The sequence below is a fragment of the Cervus elaphus genome, chromosome 16 (genome assembly GCF_910594005.1).
Source record: "Cervus elaphus chromosome 16, mCerEla1.1, whole genome shotgun sequence".
Taxonomy (NCBI): domain Eukaryota; kingdom Metazoa; phylum Chordata; class Mammalia; order Artiodactyla; family Cervidae; genus Cervus; species Cervus elaphus.
Window position 1 is genome coordinate 35,473,648 of NC_057830.1, and position 16,158 is coordinate 35,489,805.

Below are 16,158 nucleotides of genomic sequence, written 5' to 3' on the forward strand. Positions count from 1 at the left end.
CTGGTAAAAACAAAATACAGATGCCCAGATTCTATCCTTGCAATTTCATCAAATGACTGTGGAATAGAGAGAGGGTCTGAAGGTGATTTACAGACAACTTATTCAGCTGTCAGATGACATGCATTAAAAGAAAAAAAAAAAAAAATCACATGGTATTGTGCCAACTAGATTTATAGACAGGGACTTTTTAAATAAATTCTAGTGCTTACTAAAATTCCTACACACAGAATGGGCTGGAATTGTCCCTGGGGCTCTACCAATCCTTAAGTACTGTTAGGAAAACCTTTTATTCTATGCAGGATATAACTAGAAATGAATGGCTGAGCCTAATACCATCTACCTTTTTTTTTTCCTTCTACAGATGGGAAAATTAAAGACCCTCAAAAGTTAACTGATAGGGGCTTCCCTGGTGGTCTAGCAGCTAAGACTCCACACTTTCAGTGCGGGCGACGTGGGTTTGATCCCTGGTTTGGGAACTAAGATCCCACAGGCTGCAACTAAAGATCCCGCATGCCATAACTAAGACCAGGAGCAGTTAAATAAATATATACGTATATTTATAATATATATATTTATATACTTATATTATTATAAATTTATATATATTATTATATATTATATAAAATTATATATATATATGTATAAAAAGTTAACCAATAAAAGGCATGGCAGAGCTAGGAGTATACTCCAAGTCTCCTGATTTTTACTCCATTCTGTTAAATCATGTACTACATACAGTTGTTGATAATGATTGTACGGTAAGGGAGTTAGAGAAGGCGAGGATGATCCTTGGAAGAAGTTGCTGTGGTTAAAAACGTCAATAATTTACAGGATTTCACTAATAAAAATATGAAAACAAAAATATCTGGAATACCTTGGGTGTTTGCTACACTTAAAGGACATGTTGAAAGCCTAAAACAGTGTCCCTAAACTGATCAGGAGGAAGAGTTTGCAAACTCAACTAGTCAGAACATGGAAGTTCTGGAAATCAGATCTGCTGCTTTCTCAAAAGCCAGTATCATTAGGCTCAGGCACAAACCTCTTCCCAAACAATAAATCTAATTGGCAGACACAGAGTCGACATTTAAGTTCAATTTAAGCCCCTGGTTCCAGGATATACTTTGATTCTGTATGAAGACTTGGAGCAAACAGAAGACAAAACGAAGCGCCTTACCTGATGATTTCAGCATATTCTTTGTCTTTTCCTTTACTGTCCCTCCACTTCCTGAACATAACCGAGGCGTCCACATTGGCTGGGGAGAAGGTGTTGGGCTCATTAAGCAATGAGATTACACTTAACAGGATAGTCCTAGGAACAGGAAGAAAGGGTCAGCTATGAATATTCACATTCACAGCATTCAAAGGTTTTTGTTTTAAATTTAAGACTATAATATTTGAGGCTTTAGGGGAGTATCAAAATTTTGTTTCCAGTACTGGTTAGACTAGGAATAAGTTAATAAGTTGCTATCTGGGAGACAACACAGAGGGAATCTGAGTTTAGCATGAAGGTTGGTTTGTAGGCCAAAATATGAATTCTGTAGAAGGTACTGTCTTAACTGGCAACATGTTCCAATCTACAAAAATCGGACATCTGGAAGCTTTTCAAATAACATTTTAAAAATGAAGTTTTTTTTTAAGGTTTAAATTTTTTTTTTAATTGCAATGTCTTACTTTTTAAATGCCATACAGTTTTTATATGGGTATGTGTATATATATATATTTTAATTTTTACAATGTTATGTTGGTTTCTGCCATACAATGAACACAAATCAGCCATAATTTTACATACACTCCCTCCCGAGCTCCCTCCCCTCCCTCCACCTCCCCTTCTAGGTCATCACAGAAGGCCACACCGGGCTTCCTGTGCTACAGAGCAACTTCTCACCAGCTGTCCGTCTTACGCCTGATAGTGTATATAGGTTGATGCTAATTTCTCCATTAGTCTCACTCTCCCCCGCCCCTACTGTGTCCAAAAGTCCACTCTACATCTGCGTCTCCATTCCTTCCCTGCAAATAGGTTCATCATCGTTTTTCTAGATTCCATATATGTGTTAATGCTATATTTTTTTTTTCTTTCTGACTTACTTCACTCTGTATAACAGGCTCTAGGTTATAGAACTAACTCAAATTCATTCAGTCATGGCTGAGTAATATTCCTTTGTATATCTGACACACCACTTCGTTATCCATTCATCTGTCGATGGACATCTGTTGCTTCCGTGTCCTAGCTACTGTAAACAGAGCTGCTATGAACACTCAGGTACATGTGTCTTTTTCAATTATGGTTTTCTCGGGGCAGGGCCGGGGGGGGGGGTATATACCCAGCAGGGGGGTTGCTGGATCATATGGTAGATCTATTCCTAGTTTTTTAAGGAATCTCCAAGCCGTTCTCCATAATGGCTGTATCATTTTACATTTCCACCAACAGTATAGGAGGTTCCCTTTTCTCTACATTCTCTTCAGCATTTACTGTTTGTAAATTTTTAGATGATGGCCAATCTGACTGGTATGAGGTGAGACCTCATTGTAGTTTTGATTTGCATTTCTCTAATAATTAGTGATGCTGAACATCTTTTCATATGTTTATTGGCCATCTATATATCTTCTTTGGAGAAATGTTTAGGTCTGCCGATTTTTTGATTGGGCTGTTTGTTTTCCTAATGTTGAGCTGCATGAGCTGCTTATATATTCTGGAGATTAATCCTTTGTCAGTTATTTCATTTGCAATATTTTTCTCCCATTCTGAAAGTTGCCTTTTAATCTTGTTTACTGTTTCCTTTGTTGTGCAAAGGCTTTTAAGTTTAATCAGGCCCCATTTGTTTATTTTTGTTTTTATTTCCATTACTCTAGTCAAGTGCAAAAGGAAAAAGCAGAAGCAAAAAATACTTAACTTGAAGGCAATCTTTTCATGGCAGAGGGTAAAAATGATGCTAAACTCCATATATCTAATTTGTATCATGGCTGCTTAGAAGATCTGAAAACCAGTATTACACACAAATGCATTTCTTTTCCATACTTCTAAGGGAAGCAAGGAAGAGTTAAGCAGGAGAATGGAGAAAAAGCAACAGCCTTAACATGGAAGAACTAATTTCGTAATAATAGAAATCTTATTCAAAAATACTTACTAAGCACTTACTATTGTACCAGAGGCACTAAGTGAGATGCTGAATGTACAACTGTCAGCGAGTTAGATGCCACCCCTGATCTCTTAGGGTTCAGAAATTCTGTGAAAAATTTTCATCCACAGATAAAACTAGATACCTTAATTACAGGGAATGAAGTTTCTGTTAGATAAAATAAACTCAGTAAGATCCAAAAATGTCTGAAATAGTTCTCATGCTTTTTTCTCCCCTAAAAGCTATGTGCATGAAGTTAAGAAGAAACATGGGACGAAAAATTAAATTTCTCTACCTTTTCTCATTGGTGCGAGGTTACAGATTGTGTTGTTGCAAAATAGCCTTTTGCTCCTGACTCCAAGCAAAAAATAAAGGGAGGGAACCGGGCAATTAGATGTTTGATTTGATGAAACCTTTTCCTTAAAAGGGTAAAGAGTTTCTGTTACGTGATTATACAAGATTACCACAAAGGCACTTTCAAAGAAAACTTTCCCATCTAGTTAAAATCCATTTATCACATATATTAATATGTGATACCCCCTTTTCTATTACCCCCCCTTTCTAATACCCCCCCTTTCTATTAGGTTAACTCCTTGTAACTCCCACCCCCATCCTTCTGGATTTCTTCAGTAGTTACAGTAAGAAGATTCAAAGAAACTCATCATTGCCAAAAATGGGAAATGGACTGACAATATCCTAGAAGCAAAAGAAAAATATGTGTAGAAAATTCTGTAAGGATTGTTTCAGAAGAAAACATATACAAATCTGTTTGAAAAATAAGCAGAATAAGGACAAACTTTGGTATAGATTAATGGTCCTAATCAGTACTGTATCTTCACAACTTTCTGTGATGATGGAAACATACAATCTGTGTTATCCAATGTAACAGTGGCTACTGGACAACACAGGTCCAGATGAATTATATTAACAGAATTAGGAGACTTTTCCCAGGAGTGCTCACCAAGTAGATTTTTTATATGTTGCAATGTAAATACCATATTGAAACACCAAATTGGAAAGTACAATTTTAAAAAATAGTAAATCATCCATTTCTATGAAAAGAAAATCACTTCCAGTACCATATATTCCCTAAATTGAAATCCATGATGCTTTCAGAAGCATCAGGCACTAACTACAGTAGACTGTGATAATATTTGTCAGTAACAGTTATTAACCCAGCATGTTTTCACTTCCTCCCTTTGTCTGGAGAGCAGAAATCATTTGGGGGGGGGTGGTACATGGAATCCATGCCACTGGTTCAGATGGGGTTAATCTTCTTCATCTAGTACACCTTTAAACAACAACGCCACACCTTCATAAAAACAACCTACCCACCCACAGCAGTGGACACATAACCAAGTGCTGGCAAAGGACTCAACACTGACAAAGAATTCTGATGCAGTTCCATTTGCAATATCCTACTCAAAACTTCCCAACCAGTATGTTACGACTGGGTTACAGAAAAGTTGTATGTGACTCCCCTCAGGCAGACAGGTGGGGAGGACCTGGGACATCCTGAGCCTGGAATGGCAACTTCTGGCCAAAGGAGCATCTTCAGTTTGCTACACTGTGATCTACAAATAATATCACTTCATTTTTCCTGTGTACCGTGATTCAAAAAGGCTGGCAAGGATATTACACACAGTGTAAGCTGTCCAGCACTTGTGTACTAGCTCCCTGCCCTTTCCGCGGGTTGTAGAGAAGATCCGACAGGAGAACATCCTCACCTACTCCTGAGAGACCCTTGTACGTGACAGTGTGTCCTCTGGAGTGGATCCATACATCTGGTCCCACGGCAAAGAAAACACTTTTCTATCCTTCGGAGGAAAGCAAATCCTTAAAAAGACCACTTTCCTATCCAAGAGCCTGCAGTAGATACAGCAGGTAGTTCTGAGGGTGGTTCCTCAGAGAAAGCACTTGTGAATCCTACTGCAAAGTCTGAGAGAACCCCCACCCACCCACGGAAAGCTCTCATTTGGTTCTCAAGAGAATTAAGGCACATTTTGTTTCTTCCACTGAGAAGAGGAGGCATGGTGCTGTGGACCCCTAGTCACAAACATGTGGCAGCATCAGGGGTCCCAACCCTCCCAGCTTCATTTTTTGTTGACTAATACCTACTTCTCCAAAACTTCCCAATTCTGTAAGGAACTTCCATCCCCTAAACTTAATCCTGGACATCTGAGGACAGGGCTGTGGATCTCTTCTTCCACAAAGTATGCCAGCCTCCTCTAAGAGGAGGAGACTACTGAGCTCTTAGTGGAAACTAGCTGGCTAATGCTCTAGATCCCTACAACTGTACCACAGCACATTTTCCTTGCTTTCCCCTTTAGCCAACTCTCACTACTCAACAGGTCTTGTGATATAAATCAACTTAGGCTTGCAAAGGTAACTGGAATTCCTTCCTCTTCTTCAGGTTACAAAAGCCTGCACAACTTTATCTTCTGAGTATGTTCACTGAGGTGCTAAATCAAAGACTAGTGCATGTGGTCATGGAGAAGTGCAAACACATGTGAACATGGAACCACTTTCAGATAACAGAGTCATTCAGCAGTCAAGACCCTACAACAGGCTGAAATGAACCTTTTGCCGCCTGCACTGCTGTCTTGCTACAGCCATAAACTCGATATGGAGCTTAGAATCCTGAGGCAGACAAGTGCTGGATAATTTAGCAGCAAACAGATATCAACAATAAACTTTGGCACCTCATATCTTGCCTCTTGATATTTCAGTGCCATAAATAACCTATGAGAAATACATACAATTTACTACCTTAAGGAACTCCTTTATCTCAAAACAAATAATACACTGACAAATGTGACATGTTTCACATTAGGTAGTGCTTTTCTGACTTTTCAGAGTTCTGGGCATCACCAGGAGTTCCAGATGAGGTTCCACAAGTCATACAAAACACCATGCCCTCTCTAGAAATACACAAACACAAAAACTCTCCCATTACTTGCCCACTCCAAGATCAATACATTGAAGAATCATCCAATTACATGGAATGAAGAAACAAAAAGGTCCGAGAAGTTCACTACTGACTTCCAATGCAAATATCTTTTGGAGCAGTGGCTAACGATCAAGGGGACAATCTGAAGATAACTAAGTTCTGGCTGTGAAGCCTCTAAATAAGAAAGCATAAAGGCAAGGAAAGCAATCTCTGATGTGAAGTCCAGGTGCTTCTAAACTGGGGCTCAGGTTACCTCAGGGTCCAGAGAGAAAAACTACTGATGCTGGTACCAAAGTAGTTAAGGTAGTTTTAGAGTGCAGAGTAATATGAAAGGAGTTCCCTGCCCCCAAAGGACTGGATTAAATGAGAAACAGGCCTTTCTCTTCTTTCTTTTGGCCAAAGCTGTGTGGTTTGCAGGATCTCAGTTCCCTGACCAGGGATTGAACCCTGCTAAGGCAGTGAAGCGCTGAGTCCTAAACCAGTGGACCACCAGGGGACTCCCCAAATAGGCCTTTCTTTTCGGGGGAAAAAAAAAGTTTATAATATTTTAAGCTGAGACAAGGCAAATACAGTCTTTGTATATTTGCACAGAAATAAAGGCAAAAAATTTGAATTGCTGTGGGCAATGGTAATAGGTTTTCCATCTAGGCAGCACATGAATACAATGAGAAAAATCTTGTTTTGGGCTTTGCATCTAAAGAATGGGAAGGCTTCAGATTCTATGCTGTAGTTTTAATCCCCAGTACCTCAAACTATATGTGAAGCAGAGTCTCTAGAGAGGTAACCAGATTAAAATAAGGTCCTCAGAACAGGTCTTAATCCAATATGACTAATGTCCTTATAAGAAGGGGCAATTAGGACACAGATATGAACAGAGGGAAGACCATGTGGAGATAAACTGAGGACAGAAGTCTCAGAAGAAACCAACCTTGCCAACACCTTACAGTGTCCAAAAGTGTGAAAAAATAAACTTCTACTGTTTGAGCCACCAAAAAAAAAAAAAGAGAAGGCTTGCTTTCTCAAAGGGTGGGTGGGGTGGTATGGGAAGCATCCGATTCAACATTCAACCTCCAAAAGCAAGAATCACTAACACCTCAGAACTTCTTCTTCTAGTCTAGGGTTAATGCTAGCCCTGAAAAACAAGCACCAAAATCCCTTAAAGAACAACTCTGCAGTTTTGCTCCAATTTTTCAACAAATCTTCCCAAATATTTAAATCCTCTTCCCTATACTGTCAGTTTACTTATACTGACAAAATATAATGTGTTTCTTTCAAAAGCTTGTCAGCCTCTTAAACAATTATATAGTGTGAAAGAGATGAGAAACAGGGTAGCCAAACTTTTCCACAGCAACCACAGAGTAATGCCAGTAATATCCTCAAGGAAATAAAGCATGATCTGGAAACCTTATATCTAGTCAAAATCTGTCACTTGAAATATAATGGCAAACACACTAGTATACTCCAATATACACAAACACATAATATTTTGCATGTGTGAGAACTCAGGGAATGAAATATGGCTCCTAGGAGCAATCCCTTGAGAAATTACTAATGAACAAATTTCAGCCAATTAATAGACCAAAGGAAGTAAAATAATGAGCAGCAAATAGTGAACTGATTTAACAACAGGAATGAGAATTTTAAAAACTGGGATTATGTCACATTACAGTACAGACTCTAAGTTTTATAACCCTGACAATACAGAAACAATCATACTTAAAAGCTGGAAGGGGGAAGGGGGAAGCAGATTTCCTTTTCTTTTACATCCAAGTGTCAATGTATTATCTGATGCTGAAAATTCAAGTAATAAAGTATGTATGAGCTAACGGTACAAATACTCAGCTAACAGTGGTATGATGCTTAGGTACGAGGGGATGAGGCAGAAATATACTAATTTTCCTAATGATCCATAAAAGATCCTGTGTAAAGCAATGGTCTTGAAACTAATATATATGCGATCCTGGGGATAATATAAAATATCACATCAGTTCTTTCCAGCTTCCCTTTTCAGGATTGCCCTTTATAAGAAATGCATATTTCCCACACATCCCAAGAATTTCTATGGTGAAGATGAAACATCAGAAGTGCAAAACAAACAGAAATTTACAAGTAGAGCTGTGAAGATGCTTTGCCTAGTGGAGATGAAACATCAGAAGTGCAAAACAAAGAGAAATTTACAAGTAGAGCTGTTTTTCCTTCCTCATAAATAATTTTGTTAAAAACACAGAGTGATTTTTTTTGAGTATTTTGCTATTGGTGGAGTATAATAAACTCAGATATGTATAGATTGGGGCTGCAGGAATTACATCTTCACTAAAACAAACTCAGTAATTCCATCTCTGATTACTGTTGAGAAATGCTTCAACCCCAAGGGAGAACCCCATTAAAGCAAAGCAGAAAGTATAGGAAATGTGTAATGATTCTTTATTTCATAGACATTATAAACTTATGGCAAGTCTTAATGCCTGATCTGAGAATTATTCATAGGCATGATGCTTGTCAAGGTGAGGTGTATCAACACATTTATTTGAATTAAAAAGGGAAGTCATTTTTTTCTGATTAAGAAAATATACTTGCAAAATGTGGTGAAGTCCAAAATACACCCATTTTCCCCAATCCTGTATGTTGGGTAGAAAAAAGTACCTAGAAAGAAGTGAGTAACTAGCATAATCAAAAGTATCTCATATGTCCTGAATAGTCTTTTAGGTATACTCATCACAGAGAGTGGGAAGCAAATACATAACTTGAAGAAACATGTTAAGAAAGCCTTGCATACATCAGGAAGCTTCCAATTCTTTGCTTTTGTCAGAAATGGAGATTCTAATTACTATCTTGCAGATCATTAAAAAAGATGTTTGAAAGAATGAATAAATGTGGGACAGCAGATTAATTCCTATACAGAAGAACCTGAAATAACTTACATAGATATCCCAGCCTCCTGGGGATATAATTCCCCACTCCTTAGTGTGGGCCGCACCTGTAACTTCCGTTATACAGAACAGAAAGTAGGAAATGAGGAACTTTACAGTGGAGAAATCCTAAAAACAAGTCTCAGCCAAGTGATGAATGTTACCATCAAGAGTGATAAGTCATGCTGACAGTATGTACCCTTGATATGACATGATGAAAATCTACTTTACCTTAATTTCTCCCAACACTCATAACTCCAGTATAATAAGCAGAAAAAAGCATCAAACAAAACCCCAGTTGGGAGACATTCTATAAAACACCCTTCAAAATCGTCAAGGTCATCAAAACCAAGGAAAAGTCGAAGAAACTGTTGCAGTTGTCTAAGGAGAAACATCTATTAAATATAATGTGCTATCTATAATGTGTAGGATCTTAGAGCAGAAAAAACATTAGGTAAAAATTAAGGAAATGTGAAAGAACATGGACTTTGATCAATCATAATGTACTAATACAAGTTCACTAATTGTAACAAATGAACCATACTAATGTTATATGTTAGTAACGAAGAAAACTGGCAGGTGTGGGGAACACGGGTACTATCCGTACTTCATGATTTCTCTGATAATCTAAAATCATTATAAGTTTTTTAAAGTTATTTTAAAAGAAACACACTGATGATAAAACTAAAATAAGAATACCCAGTCAACCTTCTGGGCTAGTTATGAGAAACATGGAAAATAACAAGTGCTAACAAAGATCTGGAGAAATCTGAATTCTCACACACTGCTGGTGGGAATGCACTAAAAATTTAATGCAGGCGTGTTGGAAAACATGGCAGTTCCTTGAAAAGTTAAACACTGAGTTATGACCCCACAATTCCATTTCCAGGAATAAGTCCAAGGAAATGAAAACATATGTGCACATAAAAACTTGCATACAATGTTCACAGAAGCATTATTCATAATAGTCAATGAGTGGAAACAACTGAAATGTCCATCAACTGGTGAATGGATAAAGAAAAAGTGTAAAGACTAAGACTTTTCAGCAAAAAGTAGTAAGAGTCCTAGAATACAGAAGCAACCAATTCAAACACGGAAGTCATGAAATAAAAAGCAGCAGGGTGGAACTCAGATAATGCAAGAGGAAGAACTAACAGTAGAATAATTCTTCCAAAGTGAACACAGAGATGAGCAACATATGCATCATTAGTTCATAAATACAACTCTTCAAAATGATACATGCATGCTACATAAAGCTCTAGCATAAAACAAAGCCATCATATATAGAAAAGGATTCTTTTGTACTTATTAAAAGATTATATCCAATGTTAAGAGCCACCTAGAAATCAGATTATTTCTTATGGAATTCCTTACCTGACATTTTGAGTAGGATTCCACCTTTCAGAGGGCAGTTCTCCACTCTGTGGGTCATCTACAGGCGGATGAAGAATTGAAATGCATACATCTCCATTCTACAAGACACAAATAACACATTCAGTAAATATTCAAAAGTATGATATAAAAAAATCAATTCTGCTGAAATTTCTTTTATTCCTAGAAAACTTGTTTTCTTACTGCTGGGGAGTAAACTGCTTTTTCTTCATGTTTAGATCCAATGATAAAGAAGAATTAAGCATTTTTATATTATAAATATTCATTTTGACCAATCTCCAAAATACTTTTCTTACTTTTGCCTAAAATCTGCCTATATTTTGACATATATATGTATGTAATATATACATATATTTGGCATATATTTTTGACATATATATATATGTAATCTGCCTATGTATATGACAAACCTACATCAAACATCAGTCTCACTGGTGAAAAACTAAAAGCATTTCCTCTAAGACCAGGAACAAGACAAGAATGTTCACGCTTGCCACCATTATTCCACATAGGTTTGGAAGCCCTAGCCACAGATATTAGAAAAGAAAAATAAGTAAATAAAAGGACCCCAAATTGGAAAAAAAGAAGTAAAATTGTCACTGTTGGCAAATGATGTGACACTCTACATAGAAAATCCTAAAGATGCCCCCAGAAAACTACTAGAGCTAATCAATGAATTTGGTAAAGTTGTAGGATACAAAATTAATGCACAGAAATCTCTTGCATTCTTATAACACTAACAATGAAAGATCAGAAAGAGAAATTAAAAAAACAATTCCATTTACCATTGCAACAAAAAAGAATAAAATAACTAGAAATAAACCTACCTAAGGAGGCAAAAGACCTGTACTCAGAAAACTAGAAGACACTGATGAAATCAAAGACAACACAAACAGATGTAAAGATATACCATGTTCTTGGACTGGAAGAATCAATACTGTGAAAATGACTATATTACCCTAAAGCAATTTACAAATTCAATGTAATCCCTATCAAATTACCAATGTCATTTCTCACAGAATTAGAACAAAAACTTTACAATTTGTATGGAAACAAAATAGATCCCAAATAGTCAAATAAATTGAGAAAGAAAAGCGAAGTTGGAGGAATCAGGCTCCCTGATTTCAGACTATACTACAAGGTCACAGTAATCCAGACAGTATGGTACTGGCACAAAAACAGACCTATATACGTATCAATGAAAAGGAGAGAAAGCCCAGAGATAAACCCACGTACCCATGTAATCTACGACAAAGGAGATAAGAATATACAACAAAGCAAAGACAAGTCTTTTCGTAAGTGCCACTGGAAAAACTGGATAGCTACATGTAAAAGAATGCAATTAGAACACTAACACCATTCACAAAAATAAACTCAAAACGGATTATAGACCTAAATGTAAGATGGTACACTATAAAACTCTTAAAGGAAAACATAGGAAGAACCATCTTTGATACAAATCACAGGAAGATTTTTTTTGTATCCACTCCCTAGAATAATAAAACAAAAACTAAACAAATGGTATCTAATTAAACTTAAAAGCTTTCACAGAGCAAAGGAAACCATAAACAAGATGAAAAGACAACCTTCAGAATGGGAGAAAATATTTGCAAACAAAGCAACTGACAAGGGATTACTCCAGAATATACAAACAGCTCATGTAGCTCAATATCAAAAGAAAAACAAACACTAAACAACCCAATCAAAAAATGGGCAGAAGACCTAAGTAGACGTTTCTCCCATAAAGACATACAAATGCCCAAGAGGCACATGATAAGATGCTCAACATCACTAATTATTAGAGAAATGCATATCAAAACTGCAATGAGGTATCACCTCACACCAGTCAGAACAACCATCATCAAAAAATCTACAAACAATAAATGCTGAAGAGGGTGTGGAGAAAAAGGGAACACTTTTGCACTATTGGTGGGAATGTAAATTGATACAGCCACTATAGAGAACAGTACGGCGGGTCCTTAAAAAAACTGAAAATAGAACTACCATATGACCCAGCAACCCCACTACTGGGCAAATACCCTGAGAACACCATAATTCAGAAAGACACAAGCACCCCAATGTTCACTGTAGCACACTATTTACAATAGTCACAACATGCAAGCAAACTAGATGTCCATCAACAAATACATGGATTAAAAAAGATGAGGTGTGTATATATGTAAGTGGCTCAGTGGTAAAGAATCCACCTGCCAATGTAGGAAGCACAGGTTTGGTCCCTGGGTTGGGCAAGGGAAATGGCAACCCAATCCAGTATTCTTGCCTGAAAAACCCCATGGACAGAGCAGTATGGTGGGTCCATGAGGTCCCAAGAGTCAAACACGACTTAGTGACTAAACACCACCACCACATATATATATAATGGAATATTATTTGGTCATAAAAAAGAATGAAATTGGGTTATTTGTAGAGATGTGGATGGATCTAGAGACTGTCACACAGAATGAAGTCAGAGAAAAATAAATACCATATATTAATGCATATATGTGGAATGTAGAAAAATTGTACATATTTGCAGGGCAGGAACAGAGACAGATGAAGAAAATGGATGTGTGAACCTGGGTGGGGGAAGGGAGGAATGAATTGAGAGACTGGAACTGACACAGACACCCTACCATGTGTAAAATAGATAACTAGTGGGAACCTACTGTATAGTGCAGGAAGCTTAGCTGGGTGGTCTATGGTGACCTGGATGGGTGGGATGGGGGTAGAGGGTGTGGTAAAAGGAAGGGAGGTCCAAGAGCGAGGGAATGTATGTTTATATACAGCTGATTCACTTCATTGTACAGCAGAAATTAACACAATGTTGTACAGCAAATATACCCAAATTTTTAAAAAAGAAAATCTAAAAAAAAAAAAAAAGGGCTTCTGTCGTGAGTGGCACACGTAGGGCAGCTCGTTTGCTCTACGTGCGGAATCGACATCAAGAGATTTCGGAAGCATAATTTTTGCTAATGGGGCAGCTGGTGATCGTTGGTCCTGGCGCCCCCCAAAAAAAAAATAAATAAAAAAAAAAATAAATAAAAAAGAAAATCTGCCTATGATTTGTCTACAGAGAAACTATGATCACCTTTAATATCAATTACTGGCTTCAAAAAGTATGGTTTATATAAACTGATACATGCCTCCTAACAATTATGTGTAACTCCCTTGGTATATGGATAGAAGAACTCACCACTATGATTATAATATTCTGGTTCATAAATTTAAATTATAGGATCTAATTCACAAGTGCTAAATTTAAGTTAAAACACACATGGACTGTCTCATATGCAATAGAGACTGTTAACAGAAAAGACTGGGAAAGATGTAGCAGCCTACTGGTTTAAAATAAAAGATTCAAATGTTTAAAAAGAGAGGTATAATCATATACAGTGGAATAAATCTTATATATAAACCCAAATTTACATACATGTACACACACACCAAGATAACAGAACATTTAAAAAGGAGAATAAAATTTTAATAATATCAATGTCAAATACTATATTCCAAAACTGTATTAATGTTAGATAACATGAAGAAGTTAAAAAAAAAAAAAACACTATAGAAATGAGGAGAGAGAAACTAGATATATTTGGAGAGGACACCTAGGAGGTGCTTTGGAAGAAGAAAAAGGCTTAAAGGTTGAAGAAGCTTTCAATAATTATTTCAATTTTAACAACCTAAAGGAAATTTAGACATGAGATTGCCTGAAAAAATAAACCAACATCAGAAATATGTTTGGGTAGTTATATTTATTTTGTACTCTTACACCAATTACCACAAAATTGGCTGAAAACAACACAAATTTATTATTTTACAGTCTTGTAGGTCCAGGCTTGACACTGCTCTCCACAGGGTTAAAGTCAACTGTGTGGGTAACAACACATTCCTTACTGGAGGCTCCAAGAAAGAATCCCTTTCCTTGCCCTTTCTGGCTTCTAAAGGCCACTCACATTCTTTCGTTCTTGGCCCTCTTCCTCGAATCCTCACAGGAAGCAATGCTGCATTTTTGGAGCCTTTCTTCTAAAGTTACATCTCCTTCTCACTCTGATTTTCTTCCTACCCTACCTCTTTCACTTTAAAGCAGTGGTCCCCAACTTTTTTGGCGCCTGGGGCTGGTTTGGCGGAAGACAGTTTTCCATGCTCAGGGGTGGGGGTGAGGGGTGATTTTGGCATGATTCAAGCACAGTAGGGTTTGCACTCCTATGAGAATCTAATGCTCGGGCAATAATATGAGCAATGGGGAGCAGCTGTAAATACAGATGAAGCTTGGCTTGCTCGCCCACCACGTGGGGGCTTGCTCACCCATCTCCTGCTCTGTGGCTTGGTTCCTAAAAGGCCCAGGGATTGGGGACCCCTACTTTAATGGACCCTGTGATTACACTGGGACCACCTAAATTATCCGGAATAATCTCAGTTCAAGGTCACCTGATAAGCAAGCCTAATTTTAACATGTGAAGGTACGTATCACAGATTCCAGGGATTACAATACAGACATCTCTGTGGGAGCATTATTCTACCTACCACAGGAGTGAAGAACACAGTTTGAATGAAAAATAGAGCGAACAGAGGAGTATGTTACTTTGTTCCCAGTTTAGTGTGTGTGTTAAGTAAAATTTCTGAGTAGTGAAATGATATAAACATACATACGCAGAAATGACATATCAAAAGATGGGAATCTCTGGAGGAAGGCATGGCAACTCACTCCAGTATTCTTGCCTGAGCCTGGCGGGCTACAGTCCATGGGGTCGAAAAAGAGTCAGACACAACTCAGTGACTAAACAACAGCAGCAATTTTACAACAATCCTAAAAGAGCAACAGCAGGATGGACAGTTCCAGCAAAAGTCTCATCATCAGTGAATTCAATGAAGACGTCAGCAGTTGTATTTGTCTTTTGAGCCCAGATCACTGGAAGAGAGCAATCAGTTCCACCTGCTGGATCTAACTTGGAATAAAAACATGGTTAAGAATAAAAGAAAATGCCCTTGTTTCCATTATAAAAAAAAAAGATGGGCATCTCCACTGATTCAGGCAAAGCACTTGACAAGACCCAACACTTACTCATAATAAAAACACTCAGAAAACCATACTTTCCAGCTATCTTAAAAGTGTAAAAGGGAGTTATATTAAGAAGATAAATAAATTTAAGAAACAAAAAAACCAACCCACAGCTAACATACTCAATGGTGAAAAATTTCCTAAGATCAGAAATAAGACAAAGGGCACCCACTTTTACCACTGCTATTTACAATGTACTGGAAGTAGTAGCCAGAGCAATTAAGAAAAATTCTGAAAGTGTACAAATTGAAAAGGAAGAAGTAAATCCATTTCTATTGTAAATGCCAAAGAAAATTCCAAAGAACTCACAAGAAAACTACTAGAGATAATCAATTCAACAAAGTTGTAGGATACAAGATCAACACTCAAATCAGTTCATTTTGGGATTTTTGAAATTCCAGTGGCGGCATCTCTGGAGGAGGGCATGGCAACCCACTCCAGTATTCTTGCCTGAAAAATCCCATGGACAAAGGTTAGGACTCTGCGCTTTCACTGCCCAGGACCCGGGTTCAATCCCTGGTAAGGGAACTAAGATCGCACAAGCCATGCATGGCAAAAATAAAGAAAACAAAAATTTTTGAATCAGTTTTATTTTTATATACTAGTGATGAACAATCTAAAAAACAAGTTAAGCAAACAATTCCATTTACAATGGCCTCTAAAAGAATAGAATATCTAGGAACAAATCTAACCAGGGAGGTGAAAGTCCTGTACAAAGAAAATTACAGA

General features: G+C 37.3%; 1 protein-coding gene and 1 non-coding gene across 2 annotated transcripts in view; one reads left to right on the forward strand and one right to left on the reverse strand.

Moving 5' to 3' along the window:
• UBE2R2 (ubiquitin conjugating enzyme E2 R2) overlaps positions 1–16,158 on the reverse strand; it is a 95,254-nt gene that overhangs the window by 4,953 nt on the left and 74,143 nt on the right. Inside the window, exons 3-4 of the mRNA XM_043927706.1 lie at positions 10,350–10,447; positions 1,175–1,309 (exon numbers count right to left, since the gene is read on the reverse strand). Coding sequence (XP_043783641.1) covers positions 1,175–1,309; positions 10,350–10,447 — 233 coding nt within the window. The remainder of the gene's footprint in view (positions 1–1,174; positions 1,310–10,349; positions 10,448–16,158) is intronic.
• Positions 13,243–13,375, forward strand: LOC122673108. Its single transcript, XR_006334598.1, has one exon. It is a non-coding gene; the product is annotated as a U11 spliceosomal RNA (small nuclear RNA).